At 35.6% G+C, this 16,892-nt stretch overlaps 2 protein-coding genes and 1 long non-coding RNA gene across 3 annotated transcripts; 2 read left to right on the forward strand and 1 right to left on the reverse strand.

Annotated features, from left to right (window-relative positions):
• Window positions 1-3,016: 3,016 nt before the first annotated feature.
• LOC107752610 (twitchin-like) lies at window positions 3,017-4,834 on the forward strand. The gene is made up of 4 exons (XM_016568621.1): window positions 3,017-3,074; window positions 3,606-3,896; window positions 4,525-4,724; window positions 4,796-4,834. The coding sequence occupies exons 1-4, from the start codon at window positions 3,017-3,019 to the stop codon at window positions 4,832-4,834; spliced, it is 588 nt and encodes a 195-aa protein (XP_016424107.1).
• LOC107752594 (uncharacterized) lies at window positions 4,833-7,470 on the forward strand. The gene is made up of 3 exons (XR_001641372.1): window positions 4,833-4,967; window positions 5,061-5,084; window positions 5,175-7,470. It is a non-coding gene; the product is annotated as an uncharacterized LOC107752594 (long non-coding RNA).
• Window positions 7,471-8,403: 933 nt separating this feature from the next.
• LOC107752595 (basic leucine zipper and W2 domain-containing protein 1-B) lies at window positions 8,404-15,416 on the reverse strand. The gene is made up of 11 exons (XM_016568607.1): window positions 15,353-15,416; window positions 14,878-15,060; window positions 14,691-14,785; window positions 11,642-11,707; window positions 11,401-11,536; window positions 11,211-11,320; window positions 10,936-11,106; window positions 10,705-10,851; window positions 9,053-9,191; window positions 8,836-8,958; window positions 8,404-8,761 (listed from the first exon to the last, which is right to left on the reverse strand). The coding sequence occupies exons 1-11, from the start codon at window positions 15,414-15,416 to the stop codon at window positions 8,727-8,729; spliced, it is 1,269 nt and encodes a 422-aa protein (XP_016424093.1). The 3' UTR covers window positions 8,404-8,726.
• Between the last annotated feature and the right edge of the window lie 1,476 nt (window positions 15,417-16,892).

The raw sequence follows: 16,892 nt of genomic DNA on the forward strand, positions 1-16,892 counted from the left end.
GTGTGTGTGTGTGTGTGTGTATATATATATATATATATATATATATATATATGAGAGACAGAGAGAGCGAGAACTTCTTGAAATTAGTGGTAATAATATAGTTAAAAAATAAATTAAATTATGAAAAAGTCAGTTACATTTTCAACCTGTGGTTCAGATGTTAAATCTTTGTTTAATTTATGGCAGTGAGAAATTGTACTCTCTTCTGTTACAGTTTAGTAAGCTTACAATTACATTTTTCCCAGACGTGAAGGAAGTTCGTTTTGTGTGTCACAATCACTTGCGTCAAAGAACTTGCAGTATATCAGGTTTAGGCGCTCTTGTTGAAACCTGGATAACTGAAGAGATGAGGGAGAAAGCGAAAGGATCGATCAGGCTAAGGATGGTAGATTTTTGGTGCCGACTGTTGCACCTGCCACTAAACAGCACACATAAACTCAGAAGAAACACACTGAGGTAAAAATGCAAAATGTTTAGTTTATTCGTAACATGATATAGTTAAGTAACACCATGACAAGTGGGCTATTTTGCTCAATATTCTCACGACGCAAAAAAAAACATTCAAAACTCCTACAGAGTGCACGCATTACGTGAAGTCTAGTGCGCGTGCGCATTTACAGTGCCTTCTTTCATTGCATGATTCAGTCTATTAAAATACATTCAAAATGATCACAAATTCAAGACATGGGGGCAGAAAATGTGTATATTTATACCACTTCATATAGTTAATCAATTTCACGCGAAGAGGTTTAGGTCTTAAATTTCATAAGGTGGTATTAAAAAGGTCTTAAAAAGTCTTAAATTTAACTTGTTCATGTCTGTAGAAACCCTGAATCAGATTACAGTTACTTTTTTTAGCAATTATATGATTACATAATATTCACAGTAATCATGTCACTTTTAAGCAATATTACTGTGCAGTATATAAGTTCTTAATTTTATATTGACTGCAAAGTTACATGTAAAATAAAAAAAAAAAGCATTTGGTTGATTTTTTATCAACATTTCATATCTAATCAACTCCTGACAAACATATTTGAATTGTTATTTGACATCACTCAGTGGGTCATTTAATGTACTACAGGGGTCAGGAACCAGTGCCACGAGTGCTAACATTGGCATGGGGAGGGGTAATCACTGGCACATGAGCGAGACAGATGTATGTATTTCATTTAGATAAAGTCCCTCACACCTGCATGACAAATCTACACTATCAGGTAAACATTTATCATAGCCACATAGCCTGTTTTACTATGTTAGAAGCTATAAATACTATTAATGTATGAGAATAAACCAGTGCCGGTCAATAGCAGCTCTGACAAACCATTTGATCAAACAGATCAAAGTAGCAGTTACCACTGTGCTTTCACACAAGTCCTTTTTTTCAGTTGTGCTGCACAACTGAGTGGATGGCAGCTTACAGTTCTGTTGTATTTGTTACTCTTAGCTTTCCGAGCAAAAGAAGTTACACTAGTGTTGAAATTTTTCAACTCGATATCCTTAACATTCCACACATTAATCAGTCATGTGTGAACTACAACATCAATAACATCTGCTATTCAAAAGTCTAGCTTAAGCCTGAAAATAAACTAATTTTAGGACTGAAATGTTTAAAACAGTTGTGCTTAATTTCTATGTCAGCCTGCTAATCAAATAAGCAAGTTTGTGACTGATCATGTTATGCTGGGATAACATGAATGATTAGGTTTCCACTTTGACAAAAAGCTTGTACAACCCCCCACAAAAAACTTTGACAACCTCGCCATATTGAATTTTACATGGATGAAACGAGGCTGTGAGGAATAGACTTACAATCTTTACAAAGGCATGTGTTCTATAAAGTTATAGATGACATGTAATTTTCAAAACTTTTCACATTTCAGATTTTTTTTATTTTTATGGACTCTTTGTCTACTGAAAGTCTTTTGTTAAAAATTAAATATGGTGCTACCCTGACAAGGTCTATTACAGTAGGCTATCAGACACATTGAAATGCAAAAATTGACAATTTTGCATTTACCATGTAATCCACACATACACGTCCAAACCAACAAAAACAGTAATGCTGATTTTAGGTTTGTGAATTCGTTTTGTACTCTGCTTCAAAAATGTAAACAAATGTGCTTTTATGTTTGTGATAACTTTTGAGGCTTTAATTTGGAAATAGCCTATAACGTCTCTGATCTGCTACCACAAATGAATAGTGTTTGTAAAGCTGTAGTTGAATGTTCATAATTCAAGAAATTCTCCCATAATATAAACATATTTGGGTCTGTGCTTGATATACAGGTGCATCTCAATAAATTAGAATGTCGTGGAAAAGTTCATTTATTTCAGTACATAGACTTTTATTAGCATCACTACTGAAAACTCCCTTTGTACACCATGTAAATAAATTTGCATTTAGACTTTGGCTGTGTAATGTCCTTGCTGTTTTCATATTTGTGTAATGCAATGTTTAAAGTCACTATGTAACACAAGTAACAATATAACTTTTCATATTGTGACGCATGTCGGTGTAAAGAGGATTATCAAAAAAGTCATACAGTATCATACAGTACTATGAAAGTCAGTAGGGACCAGCAACTGTTTGGTTACCCACATTCTTCAAAATTTCAAAAGATCTTTTGTGCTCAGCAGAAAAAAAGAAACTCATACAGGTTTGGAACAATTTGAGGGGGTGAATAATTAATGACATTTGTTGTTTTTTGAGTGAACTATCACTTTATCAGCTGTAAACAAGGGGCGGAGCTAGCATGACTGGATAAACAGATCATCATTTAAATATCAATGGGAAACTTTTTCATTTGAGGAAGTGGCAACTTACAACAGTGTAGTCAGAAGTAAAATTGTCACATGCCCGTCTACATATAACCCACCCATTCATGTTTTAATTACAGTTTCAGACTCATACAAATGCACAAAAGCCACTCACTGCTAGTCTCACCACAGATTCCTGAGGGTGGACAGACCGTTAACCTGGAACAGCTGAGAAAAATATGAGAGTGAAAGAAAAATGAGAACGCTCGGGGAAGTATTTATTCTTTTTGTCTGTTTAATATTATCAAGATACAGTAAGTACACTCTAAAAAATGCTGGGTTAAATACAACCCAGTGCTGGGTAAAATAGGGACAAACCCAGCAATTGTGTTGTTTTGACCCAGCAGTTGGGTTACTACCCAGAAGGTTGGGTTAAACATTTAACCCAACCGCTGGGTTTATATTTGAAAATAGTCATTTGCATAATAATGTAACTATTATTAAAGTTGTTAATTGGAGTTCTTTTAATTAAGCTGTTCTAATAGGTTGCATAACAAGTGCTTCGTCAAGCATTTCAGAACATGTCCAGGTTAAGCAAACAGTGAATTAGTCTGTATCCACAAAAACAATTTCTTTGTTGAACTAATGTTAAAGGCAATTGAGGCTCAAGTAGCAGCCAAGAATTTATTTAGGACCTGTTAGGAAACAAGCTAACACACTATTGCATTGGGGTTATCATTTTCATTGTAAAAAAATATGATGTTATTAACTTTTAGATGTTTTAGATCAGTGTGTTTTAGATTGAACCTCACACCATGATCTTTCCCTTTCTAAATGTTATTCAGATGCTGTAACTGCTGTCACCTTTGTTGAGAATGGAAATGATTTGACTTTAAATCCAAATATACAAGGAAAGCCTGAAGACATTTTGTGGACATTCAATGGAAACAAGGTGGCTGAACATGATTTGACTGAATTTCAAGAGTTTGGACAATTCAAAGGAAGATCGTGGATTGAAATCACTACTGGGCAGCTCACTTTTCGAAACATGACCAGCCAGGACAGTGATATTTATACGTCTGCAATACAGGTCGATGGAAAGCAGCAAAATTCTGAAAATGAAGTTCAAGTTATTGGTAAGTGACTTGATGCAAATGAGAATGAAATAAGACAAATTTAATGTCGCCTGGCTGGCATATCTGCATAGCCATGCTGCTCACCATTAAAACTGGTGAAGCTGGATGACCAAGAAAATTACCAGCATTCAAAGCACAACATACTCTACCAACTATGCCGGTTTTTCAAGCAAAGACGCTCCCATAATCTATTGATACATGGATGGTTCATTTTGTGATATTATGAACACAGCATTCATAAACTTTCTAAGTCATTTATTTATAGTTTGCAGAAAAAAAAAGTATTGGTAACTGGCAGTGGATGTGACTCAAATGGAAAATCATTATAATTGAATAAAATTATTTAAGCTTAAAAATTTAATTAAACTGCAAAAATACAATATTAAGCTGAACACTTGTGTACAGCAAAAGAATGAGACGTTTTTAAAACAATAGGCATTTGTGAGAATTTTAAGATAAATATCATGGGCATCTTAAACGAAACAAATTTACTAGTAAGTGTATGTTTCAAACAGTTTCACATCTTGTGGCCATGAGATTTAACTCAAGAGTATTGCTATAAAAAATATTTACCACAGTATTTACCACATAGTAAACACAAAACCAGTATTGTCCATGTTTCCTTCAGATGCTGTGCAGGAGCCAATTGTGACCTGTAAACTGAACATGATTACGGAATCAAAAACACTGTTCTGTTCAGCTTCATCTAAGTTCCAAATATCCTTTGAATGGACTGGATCAAATTCTATACAACACTCTGGCCAAGAGCTTCATATCAGCAAGGAGGAGAAGCCTGGTTCAGTCTCTACTTGCGCTGTGAAAAATGAAGTTAGCCAAAAGAACACCAGCTTCACTCTGAAAGACTGCAACACAGGTCTACTTCATGCACATTACAATAGCTGCGGAAGTACAGTGTTACTGATGAAGTTGGGTTATGATTTATTGTGATGTTCTTGTAATTAGATGAACCACAATCAGAAAATAATATTATTCTATCAGTTATATTAGTTGTCATCGGTGCTATTATCTTGGGGATCGCAGCTTATTTCATTCACCAAAGAATAAACAAAGGTAAGACATATAGGTGCTCATTACCTCAAAATATGAATATGAATTTCAGTTTCCCATTTGTGCAACAATATTGACTTAATTTTCTCCAATTAGATTCAAGGAGATCAGGAGTTAGAAGTGAGTCTTTATTTTGTGCTCTTTTATTTGCATCTTAATTGATGTGCTACAAATATAATGCATTATAAATTACCTTCTTTCGGTGTTTAGCTAAAGATGGCGTACAAGAAAGTTTGATCGATGAAAACAAGCGTGAATTATCAGAGACAGAAGCGCAAAGTAAGTTTAAAAGTATGTTTGTTTATTTTCACAACTTTTGAGTCTGAGTGTTGATATCTGTGCAGGTCTGGTAGATATGCGGCATATATATATATAAATTAAATCAACACTTAAATAGAACTTTATCAACAGCATACAGTTTATTAAAAGGTCTTATCCAGTAACGCACATTTACCAAGCAAGGGCAGCAGTCTGTGTCATGCATTAACCACAAACTGGGTCTCATTTCATTTTGTTCTTTTATTTTAGAATTTTTAAAGATGATTTTACCCAGACCCTCAAAAACAATGATGCAGAGAACAATGAAGTACAGGACATAAATGAAGATGCACATAAGTCTGAGAAATGAAGAAGACAAGACGGATGATATTGAATTTGGTAAATGCAAAGTTCTAAGCAACAACATGTAGTTTGGAGTTTTAAAATATCTCTATGGTTGATAAGTCTGGAACTTTAAACGAAATATCCATGACATCCACAAGGGCTCTAAAACAAAAACAAACAAAAAAAGTTATCTAATACCAACCAGGTGTGAAAATGTATTTGCCCCTCTATTTACTAATTCCTAAATCTATGAAACTGCATTAATAATGGGGCTCAGCTGGACTAGACACAACCAGGCCTGATTACTACCAGTGCTATAATTAACACTTAAAATAGAACATTTTTAACGGCATGAAGTTGGTTAAAGGGTCTTACCCAGTAACACACTATGCCAAAGGTGAAAGAAATGACGAGGAGGGGAGTGATTGTAGTTACTTATTAAAAACTGCTTAAAAATTAGTGTTTTCAGTGTGGGTGAGTGTACATTATGTTGTAGAGGAAAATGTCCAAGTATCGTCAATTTATATTTACCACAGACCTTGTTTTACTAATAAATTGACACTTTATTGAAAGCGTCCCCCACCTCCATCCAAAAAAAAAAAAAAAAGTCACGGAAATCTAGGAAATCCATGGCTATTTAGTCTACCAGGTTTTGACAGCATGGCAGCAACGCTCTATTAAGTGGTCCCTTTTTGCTGCAGTGCATTTAAAACAACTTTATAGATGGTTTCTTGACTTGGACCTATAAGCAACAGTACAGCAATGATATAGCAACCACAAAGCAATATGCGAATGTTTATTTTTCTGAAAATGCCAAAATATAGTTGACATTACTTCTGTATTTAGTTTAAAAATTCAACAAATTTCACATATTTTAAGCTTATATCAACCCACAAAATGTATTCAAATTATTACTTTTTCCAGCGAATGATTCTGAGCAGAGAATCAGAGACAGTGAAGACGGTGAGAACAAAGAGCAAGAAATGACTTATGCTGAAAATATGAGCAAGGAAATGGAAGTAGATGAAACTTCTAAAGCTCTCAATGACAAACCTGATCCATCTGATCAGAGAAGTTAATCAGGTAAGCATGTTTTAGACAGTCTGACTGGACGCCACAATCGAACTGCATACCAAGAACTTGTTCAGCTTACATCAATACATGATCGCAGTAGCACACTCTCACCATTTCCACAGTATAGCACAAGTTAATTGCACTTGAAAGTTTTTTTTTTCCTCCATAAAATGTATACATTTAGTTTTGATGAAATTAAACTCAAAAAATGCAAACATTTATAGATGTCATTTTTAACAGTAGAACGGAGTGAGAAACATAGTAAAGCACATTGACATTTCTATGTTGAAAAACTGCCATTCCACGATACTGAAATATATTTTCCCTCTTTAGTATCTACTGTACTTTACTGTAACAAATTTGTGAAACTCATCAGAAAGAACTGTAGCTATTGTTTTGTAAACAAACCATTTGTGTTCTAGGCAAAGATCTTCACAATTGTGAAGATGATGAGCAGGAAATTAGTGAAGCCCAAGACCTCACTGGACCAGCACAAGACAATGCTAGCAACAAGTAGCACATTAAATGAGAAGCACTGAGCAGCAGGGACACCGAAATAGGGATGTAACGATTCAGAGAGTTGAAAATCGATACAAATATGTGACGATTCAAATCGGTTGAGATGTTAAACGAATTGCGATTCAGTTGGGAGTAAGAGTTTATATGAATGGATCTCTGAGGGGAACTGACGGTCTTTAGAAAAGTTTAGATGGTATTTTCTTTTCATCTGGTCTCTGTATGTTGCATAGTAGTATTTATAAGCCGCTGCTTTGTTTACAGTGGTAACTAAAGAAACGCTGTATAGCTGCTGTTCCATAAGCGCCACCTGCTGTCAGAGAGTGAATCTGCATCTCATTCAGAGCTTCTGCTGTCTTTGTTTCGTGCAGATGTTTTATGTAATAGTTTTACAAAACTAAAACCAGAGCATTCTGTTTTTGTTTTATGTCAAATTATACAAACTAATTTAGATTTAAAAAACTGCTCATGCTGCATGTATTATTTGTTTGGATTGGGATTCAAATACAGTGGTTGCCTTTCATTTTGAATGCAAAGAGCACAGGCAAAGCCTTTGTTTATATGAAGAGGTTTTTTTTTTTCTTATTTGATTGGATCTGGGGTTCGTTTTAAAACTTCAATTTAGTTTTATTTGACATATTTCTGTTTCACAAAGAAATGTGCAGCATTTTGTCCAAGCAATAATAAAAGGACACCTTTTCATCTATAATTTGTCTTGTCTAATTTGGTTTAAAAAAAAATTTTTTTTGAAAATTGAATCGTGAATCAAATGAATCTTTACATCTCTACACAGAAATAATGGTAACACTTCACAATTAGGTTTATTTGTTAATCAAATAACACGAACAAGACTATATATATTTTTTTTTACAGCATTTATTAACCGTTATCAAATTTTATTAAAGGTGTTAAAGTTAACTAATATAGTTAACTAATGCTAACAAATGAAACCTTGTTGTGAAGGGTTACTGAAATAAATTTACATTTAAATAAATTTGGATCCTGCTGTGTTTATGGCTTTCATAAATATGGTGCTCCATAAGTAATTGTAAACACAAACTCCACTACTTATGCTAACATTCAAACAGGACTGATTAAGTCAATGAATTAAACTCATTTACCAAGAGACATTAAATTACCCCACATTAACATGACCAGTGCCAAAAGAAATAGTTTCCTCCTCATTTAGGAGGACAAACAAGTTGTACTTTCACCTCAAGAATTAAAAGAACTCCTAAAGACAGACTTGCATTATTTTCTTAAATTTTTTGTAAAAGTCAAAAGAGAAAAGATAAGTCACAATGGTGGCCCTGTACATAAACATCCAGAACAATTTGACTAACATTTAAAAAGGTCTTAGAGAAGAGTTCCACAGATGGGAGAACAATCATTCTTCCTTGGCAATGACTACAAGTGCAACCTCAAAAAGGTAACATTTCTTGCTTAAAAGACTATAAAACAGTTGCGTTAGTTAAGCCCTTAAGTGATCTAGACCAGTCAACTTGAATGCAAGAGAATCATCTACAGTCAGAACTATTGTTTCCCATTCCAAAATGAAGCAACCTGGCTTCAGTCTCCATCTGTTTCCTCCTCAGACTCGGATTCTGAAACAAGAGTATCATTTCTTTAATATGTGAAAACAAAGAAACCATCATGTTTAATTGGGATTGATACTCACCCTCTTCAGCATTTTTCAGCCACTCCACAAACTTCTTCATCTGCTCCAGGAAGACACTCTTTCCTTTGGCTAGGTGAGCTTCAGTATACCACTTAAGAATAGCCTCTTCACTCACAACCTCCACTAAAGAAGGAGTAAAGTATCAGAAAAGGTTTAGAGACCATCCTAATTAAAGCTCTCTAGAAGCACCACAAATCACGCCTTTGAGAAATGCTACCTTTATAGAGCAGCAAAACAATTTTCTGGAAGGCTTTCATGAAGTGGATGTTGTCATAACAGTACTCTTGAACTCTCAGCAGCAGAGTCAGCTCAGACAGGCCCTGTGTGGTGAAGGCCTTCAGCAGGGGGCTGTGTTGCTGAGAACGAGAAACAGAACCAAAAGTCATGAATTAAGTTGGTCATAATACAAACAAGGCCATTTGATGCGTTTCAATCAGGTTTTAGGAAATTTCATTTCACTGAGACAACCCTTTTAAAAGGGATTAATAATGTTCTTTTAGCTACCGACTCTGGGGATTCTGTAGCACTGGTACTTTTAGACTTGAGCTTTGACACTGTAGACCACAACGTTCTTCTGTCCTGGTTAGAACAGGTGGTGGGCATTAGTGGTTCATCCCAAAATTGGTTCCAATCCCATCTTACTAACAGGAGTTTCCTCAATCAATATTGGCCAATTTCACTCCGTATCGGTCCCTTAGACCTGTGGGGTCCCTCAAGGTTCTACTCTAGCTCCCATGTTATTTTCTCTCTATATGCTTCCACTTCTATCTTTGAGAAGTATGGTACAAGTTACCACTGTTATGCAGATGACACAAATATATCTTCCTCTGAAACCTAGATTAGACCCTGTGGTCGCTTGCCTCTTGGATGTTAAAGCATGGATGTCCCCAAAATTATTCAAGTCTGAGAGAAGAAAAAAAAAAAAAGATAGGCGTTTACCCCTTCTGATACCCAGAGTATACCAAACTTAAACCTTGGTGTTCTGGCACCTTACGTCAGGCTGTATGTGAAAAACCAGGGTGTTTTACTGGACAGTGCTTTAAAGCTTGATAAACAAGTCAAGCTTCTTCCAGTTGCTAACCCTGGTTAATATGAAGTCCTTTCTTTTACTAATTTTGAAAGTGTTATATAATTTTGATGAGGTTATCCATGCTTTTATCACCACAAGGCTTGATTATTGTAACTCTCTCTATATATGGGGGAACAATCAATCTTCTCTAAACCATCTTCAGATGTTTCAAAATGCAGCTGCCAGAGTGCTAACGGGAGCTTGAATCCTGTAGCGCACGGGTAATCAATGTAGTGCTCTTATTGCACTTTAAGGGTTTAAAAGGTTTTTTTAGGTTTAGCACACTTATACCTCTCTGATCTGTTGATAGACCACCAACCAGCAAGAGCTATTAGGTCTGCCAATTTAAGGCACGTAGTGGTTCCTAAAACCAGACTAAAGTCTAGGGGAGAATTGGGTATTTGCCGTAACCGCTCCCAAGACTTTGGAATAGTCTACCTACTCAAATCAGAACTGCTCCCACATTATGCATTTTTAAATCTAGGTTAAAATCACTTTTATTTGTTGTGGCTTATTATCCAGGACTTAAAAATCGATTAGCTCTAGGTCTCGTTTTGTTTGTGACTGTTTTTGTCTCAATTCTGTTAAAGGTTGTTATTTACTTTGTACAGCACATTGGTCAACAGTAGTGTTTTTAAATTGTGCTTAATACATTGAAATTGGTATTGACTGAAAACAATAAAAAAAAAAAAAAAGCAAATTAGTTTCTCAGTGGCCAAAACAAGGCTCAGACATGTTAACCCGTTAAACCCATTGGAGTCTAAAATCTATGGTTACTTTCTTCCATGAACAACGCTTACCTTCAGTTGTTTAATGGCCTGTTCAGTGACCAGTTCCTCTTTCTTATTCCATTCCACTAAGCTCATGACGCTGGTCCACACGATACCAATCATCATCTGCTCAGAGATGCTGCTCTTCTTTATTTCTTCCTTGCCGTATGCAATGATCTAAGAGACAAAACGAAGATTAGCTATTGCCATAGTTTGCTAGTCTTGAATCACAACATAACTTGGTTCAGGATCGTCACAGACCTCTTTAAAAGAAACCCCTTGAGACATCTGCTCTTGGAGCTCTTTCTGAAGCTCCTTGCGAGCTCCTAACGACTGCTGGTTGCGTGCAAAATCAGATAGCTCCTTAAGCCCAGCATCAGTGAAGTATTTAGAGAAGTGGTCATAGCTTCGCTTGTTCACTGGAAACAGCTCCTGCAACAGAAGAAACAACCGGTTAAAAATAAATGTTAGCCATAACAGTACAATCAGCGTTGAACAGATTCACTCATGCCATCTATAAACACATTAAGACTCACCATCAACCTGTTGTCCATGCCAACTTTACGCAGACTGGCAGCCACAGAGTTAATGTCCTTCTCACTGATCCATGATTTAAACAGCTTCACAGCAAAGGCCGGAGACAAACCTATTTAAAAGCAACACCACATTTAGTACAAAAACAGAGGAAATCAGAGAAAACCTAGCATGGCCAAATGTTAGATGTACCTTCTTTGACCAAATTGTCATTGAAGAGGCTGCTAAGGATTGAAGCTGATAGGTTCCCATTAGCCAGTAAAATGCCTGTGAGCATGGCAAGCTTGTTACGCTCAGACTCACTGAACCCATTTAAAAACAGGAGCAACTGGGGAGAAGGGGGGTGGAATTCAGAAGTATTACTTTAGGTCACAAAATCCTGGGTCTTTGGTCTTCAAGAAAGTTAAAATCTTATAGGCAAAGTCCAAATTACCTTTTTAATCTCCTCTTCAAAACCTTTCTCCAGGTACTTGTAACGCCGGATTAACTTGTTAAAAACCTAAAAATCAAGATTAAGAGTCATAAGTATAAGGATAAACTTTATTTGTCCCCGAAAGGAAATGTCTTGGGCAAAGTGCTACGGTGTTGTTCTGAACAGACAATAATAATAATAATAATAATAAATAAAAAAACAAATTAAAACAAATTAAACCATACATTAAAATACAACAGTGTCTATGTAAAATATTTACAGTGCAAAACACAGTAAAGTGCTAATATGCTATAGGTGCGTTGTTTTTGGTAGAATTCAGCATTTTTAATCGAGGCAGAAACAAATGAAAGCTTCAGTCTATTAGTTTTACACATTGGCATTCTTGGTCTCTTTCCCGATGGCAGCGACTGATAATTGCTAAAAAGAGGATGTTTGGAATCAGTGCTGATACTTATTGCTCTTCTCACCACTGCCTGTTAATATAAAGTCTGTATGAGCTCATATGGTTTTATTCCTATGATTTTCATAGCCGTTTTGTGGATATGATGAGCCAATTTGTTTTTCAGTTGAATAGACAAGTTTCCAATCCAGACTGTGATTCCGTAATGAATAAGACTTTCAAGAGTGGCTCGGTAAAAAACAAGCAAGATATTACTACCCACCCCATACGGTCTCAGCCAGTGTTGGGCTAGTTATTCAAAGAATGTAATATTACTCATTACTAGTTACTAATTTCAAAAGTAATATGGTTACTTTACTTATTACTTTCTGGCAACAGTAATTAGTTACACTACTTTTTCTTCACACCCCACAGAAGTTGTAACTGTGTATCTTCCACATAAAATTCTAGTGATTGATAGTGACATTCAAGAAGTGTTGTAATAATCTCATTAATTGTCATGTGTAGCTTGAAGCAAATTGTAATTTCTCCGTTACTCATATACGATTATATTTCATTATGTATTTTATCAAAATCACATAAGTTAAGAAACTTTAATTTTCCAAAAAGTTTTAATTATAGTAATATAAATGTACCACATACTGATCAGAGGGATGTGGGTGGGATGTAATGCCAGAGTAAAATAAAGCCACAACTTACACAACAGTGCTCAGATTAGGGCTGCACAATTAATCGAATTTCTAATCGCGATTACAATTACGGATGCCACAATTACATAATCGTTCAAAGTCCACTTATGTTATTCTGCATGCTTAAGATGCTTTTTTTCTTTCTACATGTTATCTTAAGGGTTTTCCATGGTTTTAATTTTAGTATAACATAATACCATGCACACTTTTTACCTTTTTATTTAAAGAAACCAATCCAATGTAGTTGACATTTCAGGCTTAATATAGAAAAGCAATAATTTTTTCAGTTAGTGTTTGCAGCTTGTTTATTTTCATATAAAAATATGGCATGCAGTTGCTTCAAACAAAAAGTGTAAACATCATTCATTTAATCGTAATAAATCGCAACTACAATTTCAAAAGGAATGGTCGACAATTATGATTTGTCAATCGTGCAGCCCTAGCTCAGATCATCTTTTTTCCTGACAAAAATCAATATAATGCAATATTTCTATCTGCTGAATGTAAGCTTTTCCATATTCCAAGCTTGCCTGCTGCACTGGGGACATCACATGCATGTGCGAGTCGTGAAAATTATGAAAATAAATCTAGGAATTATTTGATTGTTGGATTTTAAATCAGCAGGGTTGAGGCATCAAAAGTAACTAAGCCGTTTTATGGATGGTAACTAATATTATTACTGAAATCTTATAAGTAATTAGTTACACTACTGTTACTGCAAAAAGTAATTACAGTAACCAAGTTACTAGTTACTGCCCAACACTGGTCTCAGCCTTCTTAAATAAAGCCTCTGTTGTAGTCGTGTGCACAGACGGTCAATGTGTGTCTTCCAACAAAGAACATTGTCCATATAAAACCACAGGTATCTGTAAGATGTCACTTGCTGTATCACCGCGTCATTAATGATCACAGGCTTGTGTTCAGATACACTTCTTGGGTCAAGGACCATTTCTTGTCTTTTTTTTATTTTATTTAACAAGACCGTTCTTGTCACGCCACTGAATGAAAGTATCTATTTCACTGCGGTAGGATGCCAAGTCCAAGTCTTTGTGTAAGAGACTTAAAATGACAGTGTCATCAGCATATTTCATAATATAATTATTAATATGTGCTCCTGCAGTCATTAGTGTATAAAGCAAAAAGCACAGGCGATGAAACAACCTTGTGGCACTCCTGTGCTACTATATCTGACCTCAGAAAGTGTCCCAATGACCCTAACCTGCTGAGTTCTGTTACTTGCTTTAGTGTTCTCAAGATGCTTAGACAAGATGAACAATGCTAAGAACAGCATCCTTAGTACTCCTGTTCTGCCTATAGGCAAACTGACAAGTGTCTAATAGTGGCTCTACTTCTTTTTCCAGCAATGGGATTACAATTTCTCAAAACACTTAATGACATTTGAAGTCAAAGCCACAGGACGAAGATCATTATTTGCTCAACACCAATTCCTAAAAAAACCTGGTGCTAATGTAGGACTTTTCACAGAGCTGGCACAGTGTGGGTATCGAGAGATCACTGAAATAAGGCACACCATGCTATTGCAAGCTCTTCAGCGCGGTTTTTTAACAAAAAAAGCTGGTAACCCATCTGGCCCAGTAGCCTTGTTGGTGCGCAAACACCTGAAAAGGTGCTGCACATCACATGGGTCTACTTCTACCAAGTCGTATCTTTGGTATCAGGCAATGATTGTAATATGCAATGACATTCTTCCAAATCATTTTGTGCCTCAAATAAAACTCATTTAGCTAATTTGCTCTTTGTAGGTTGTCCAATGTTGTAATATGTTTCTTAGCAGGGTTCATGTTAATGACCAACTTCATTGTTTCCCAAAGTTTTGTTATTAGAAGTATAAAAAGTCAATTTAAGAATATTGAATGCTCTTTAGATGCCATTACTTATTAAAAAGAGACCCTGTTCTAGAAGCACATTGCTAATAAACCTATTAAGAGGCATTAGATACCTGAGCATATGCTTTCATAGTCTTAACATCTTCTGGTGCCGTGAAGAGACAGAAGTTAGTCCGAGTCATGTCGTCGGATAAGGCACCTCCCGGAGCTAATGGGTACAAAGACAAATGGAAAAGCTCTAGTTAAACTATACTTCACAACTGACACAAAGGAGCACCCAAGAACTCAACACTCTCTTACCCAGCATTCCACCAGCCACCAGGATATCAAACAGGGTTTCTGCATAGCGACGATAATCGAGCTTGGCACCAGAGAAATCTAGGAACTTGGCAACAGCCTCTAAATCAGTGCCAGTTTGATTTAATCCTTGTACAACACTCTCCTGAAACTGTGGAAAAAAACAAAAAAACTTCATGCACTCAACTGTCGCAGCTTTAATTACGTAGTGAAGGGGGAGGGGCTATCAGACTCAGTTTATGAATGACAAAATAACCTTATATAATTCATTTCACACTAAATGGTCGAGTACATAGTGCATAAGTGCATAGTGTAAGGGCATAGCGTTTAGTGCGTCATTTGGGACGTAGACCAAGTTACGCAATTCATTACCAAGAAAAAAAAAAAAGACTGTTTAGTTTAACTTCCACTAAGTTACATGTGACAACCTGCCCCCGTCTCGCTTAAAAAGAAAAGGAGGAACAAGTTGTAATCAAACCTCTCTTCCGAGTCTTAAAACGCTGGCCAGTTAGCGTTGGCTTCTGCTGCTTTTGATTACTCATAAAAAGACACCTTAAAAGAGGAACACACAACGTTAACACAATTCACGTGGACACAAGAACTGAAAGCACAGTTAAGAAAGACAGAAACAAGTTACTCGGTCTCAACTTAGGAAAAAACACGTCTGTTATGATCGTAATAACAACTGAAGACTGTCGAGAGTAAAACAGAATAAAGGAAAACAAGAAAAACCTTCTGGGTCTTTGTTCTTTTACATCTAACAAAGTTTTAGGGTTAACCTTACATTTTTTTTAAATAACGCAACTATCGACGCTTTCAGTAACATGATTCAAAAAATAGGTTACTTGGTACGACAAACAAATTACAACGGAAGACAACTTTAAAGTAATACTTACCGAAATTTATGAATAGAGACAATTGTTTCCAAACAGTAAACGAATAATCGCAAGCACACTACCTCACACAAACTCAGCACGAGGTTGATAAAGGATCATAACGGCTGGACTACTACAATTACAGAGGGGGGATCAATGACGACAAATGCGGGAAAAAGGTATAAACGCAGCCAAATAGATCTGTTTTTTCAGATTTAAAAGAAAAATAGTACTTGGATATCTATATGCATACTTACAAAATGTAAATAATCTTAATATTTTGAAAAATGTTACATTACGTCCAACTTGGTTACCCCTCTTTATAGTGTCCAAATATAAATCGCTCGGTTTCCGGATTTTGTAATCATGAATCATCATATAACTGTAGCTGATTCTTATTAAGACGTTACGTCAATAAAAATGGCTAATAATTTACATACATTCTGGATCGAAAACAGAACAGGAATCTGCCAGATTTTTTCCCTTTCAGGCTGTATGCAGTAAATTAACAGAACTAATATTTACACCAAGTTTTCTTGTGTTTTTGTTGAGTATCATATATCATATTTCATACACCAGGTTTATATGATTCATGTATGATTTTGGAGATTATGGAGCTCATACTCGAGAAGTAAAGTAAAGATTTCAAAGCAGATGGGCATGTGTACCTGTGTACCATGACCTGAAGCCGGGGATGCATTTAGAATTATACTAAGAAGCCTTTTCTTAGCTAAAAATGTTGATAATTTAAAGGTCTTAGAATTGTATCAATTATGATACATATTAATAGGGTTAAAGTTCTCAAAGGAACTTCCTCAGAGAACAAAAAGGATCCCTAAGTTCATCAGATCAGAGGGTCAGTGAGATGATCAGAGGAACCCCTTATGGTGTCTTTCATTTTTATGGTGTGGTGTTTAAATTTAGTCTTCTTAAAAATATATATTTATAAAATAATATTATATAAAGTTTTTGCAGTTTTGTATTTAAACTGTCAGCGAGACTGGTGATCCATAAAATATTTATTTTTGAGCATCTATCATATATTTATTCTGTTGTACAGTCCATTCGGTTCTCATAAATTTGTCTCAGAAAGTAACAACATAATACGTCACATTATGAGTCAACACTTGGCAAAAGATCTTG

This window comes from Sinocyclocheilus rhinocerous, unplaced genomic scaffold (genome assembly GCF_001515625.1).
Source record: "Sinocyclocheilus rhinocerous isolate Xijiao unplaced genomic scaffold, SAMN03320098_v1.1 scaffold1222, whole genome shotgun sequence".
Taxonomy (NCBI): Eukaryota; Metazoa; Chordata; class Actinopteri; order Cypriniformes; family Cyprinidae; genus Sinocyclocheilus; species Sinocyclocheilus rhinocerous.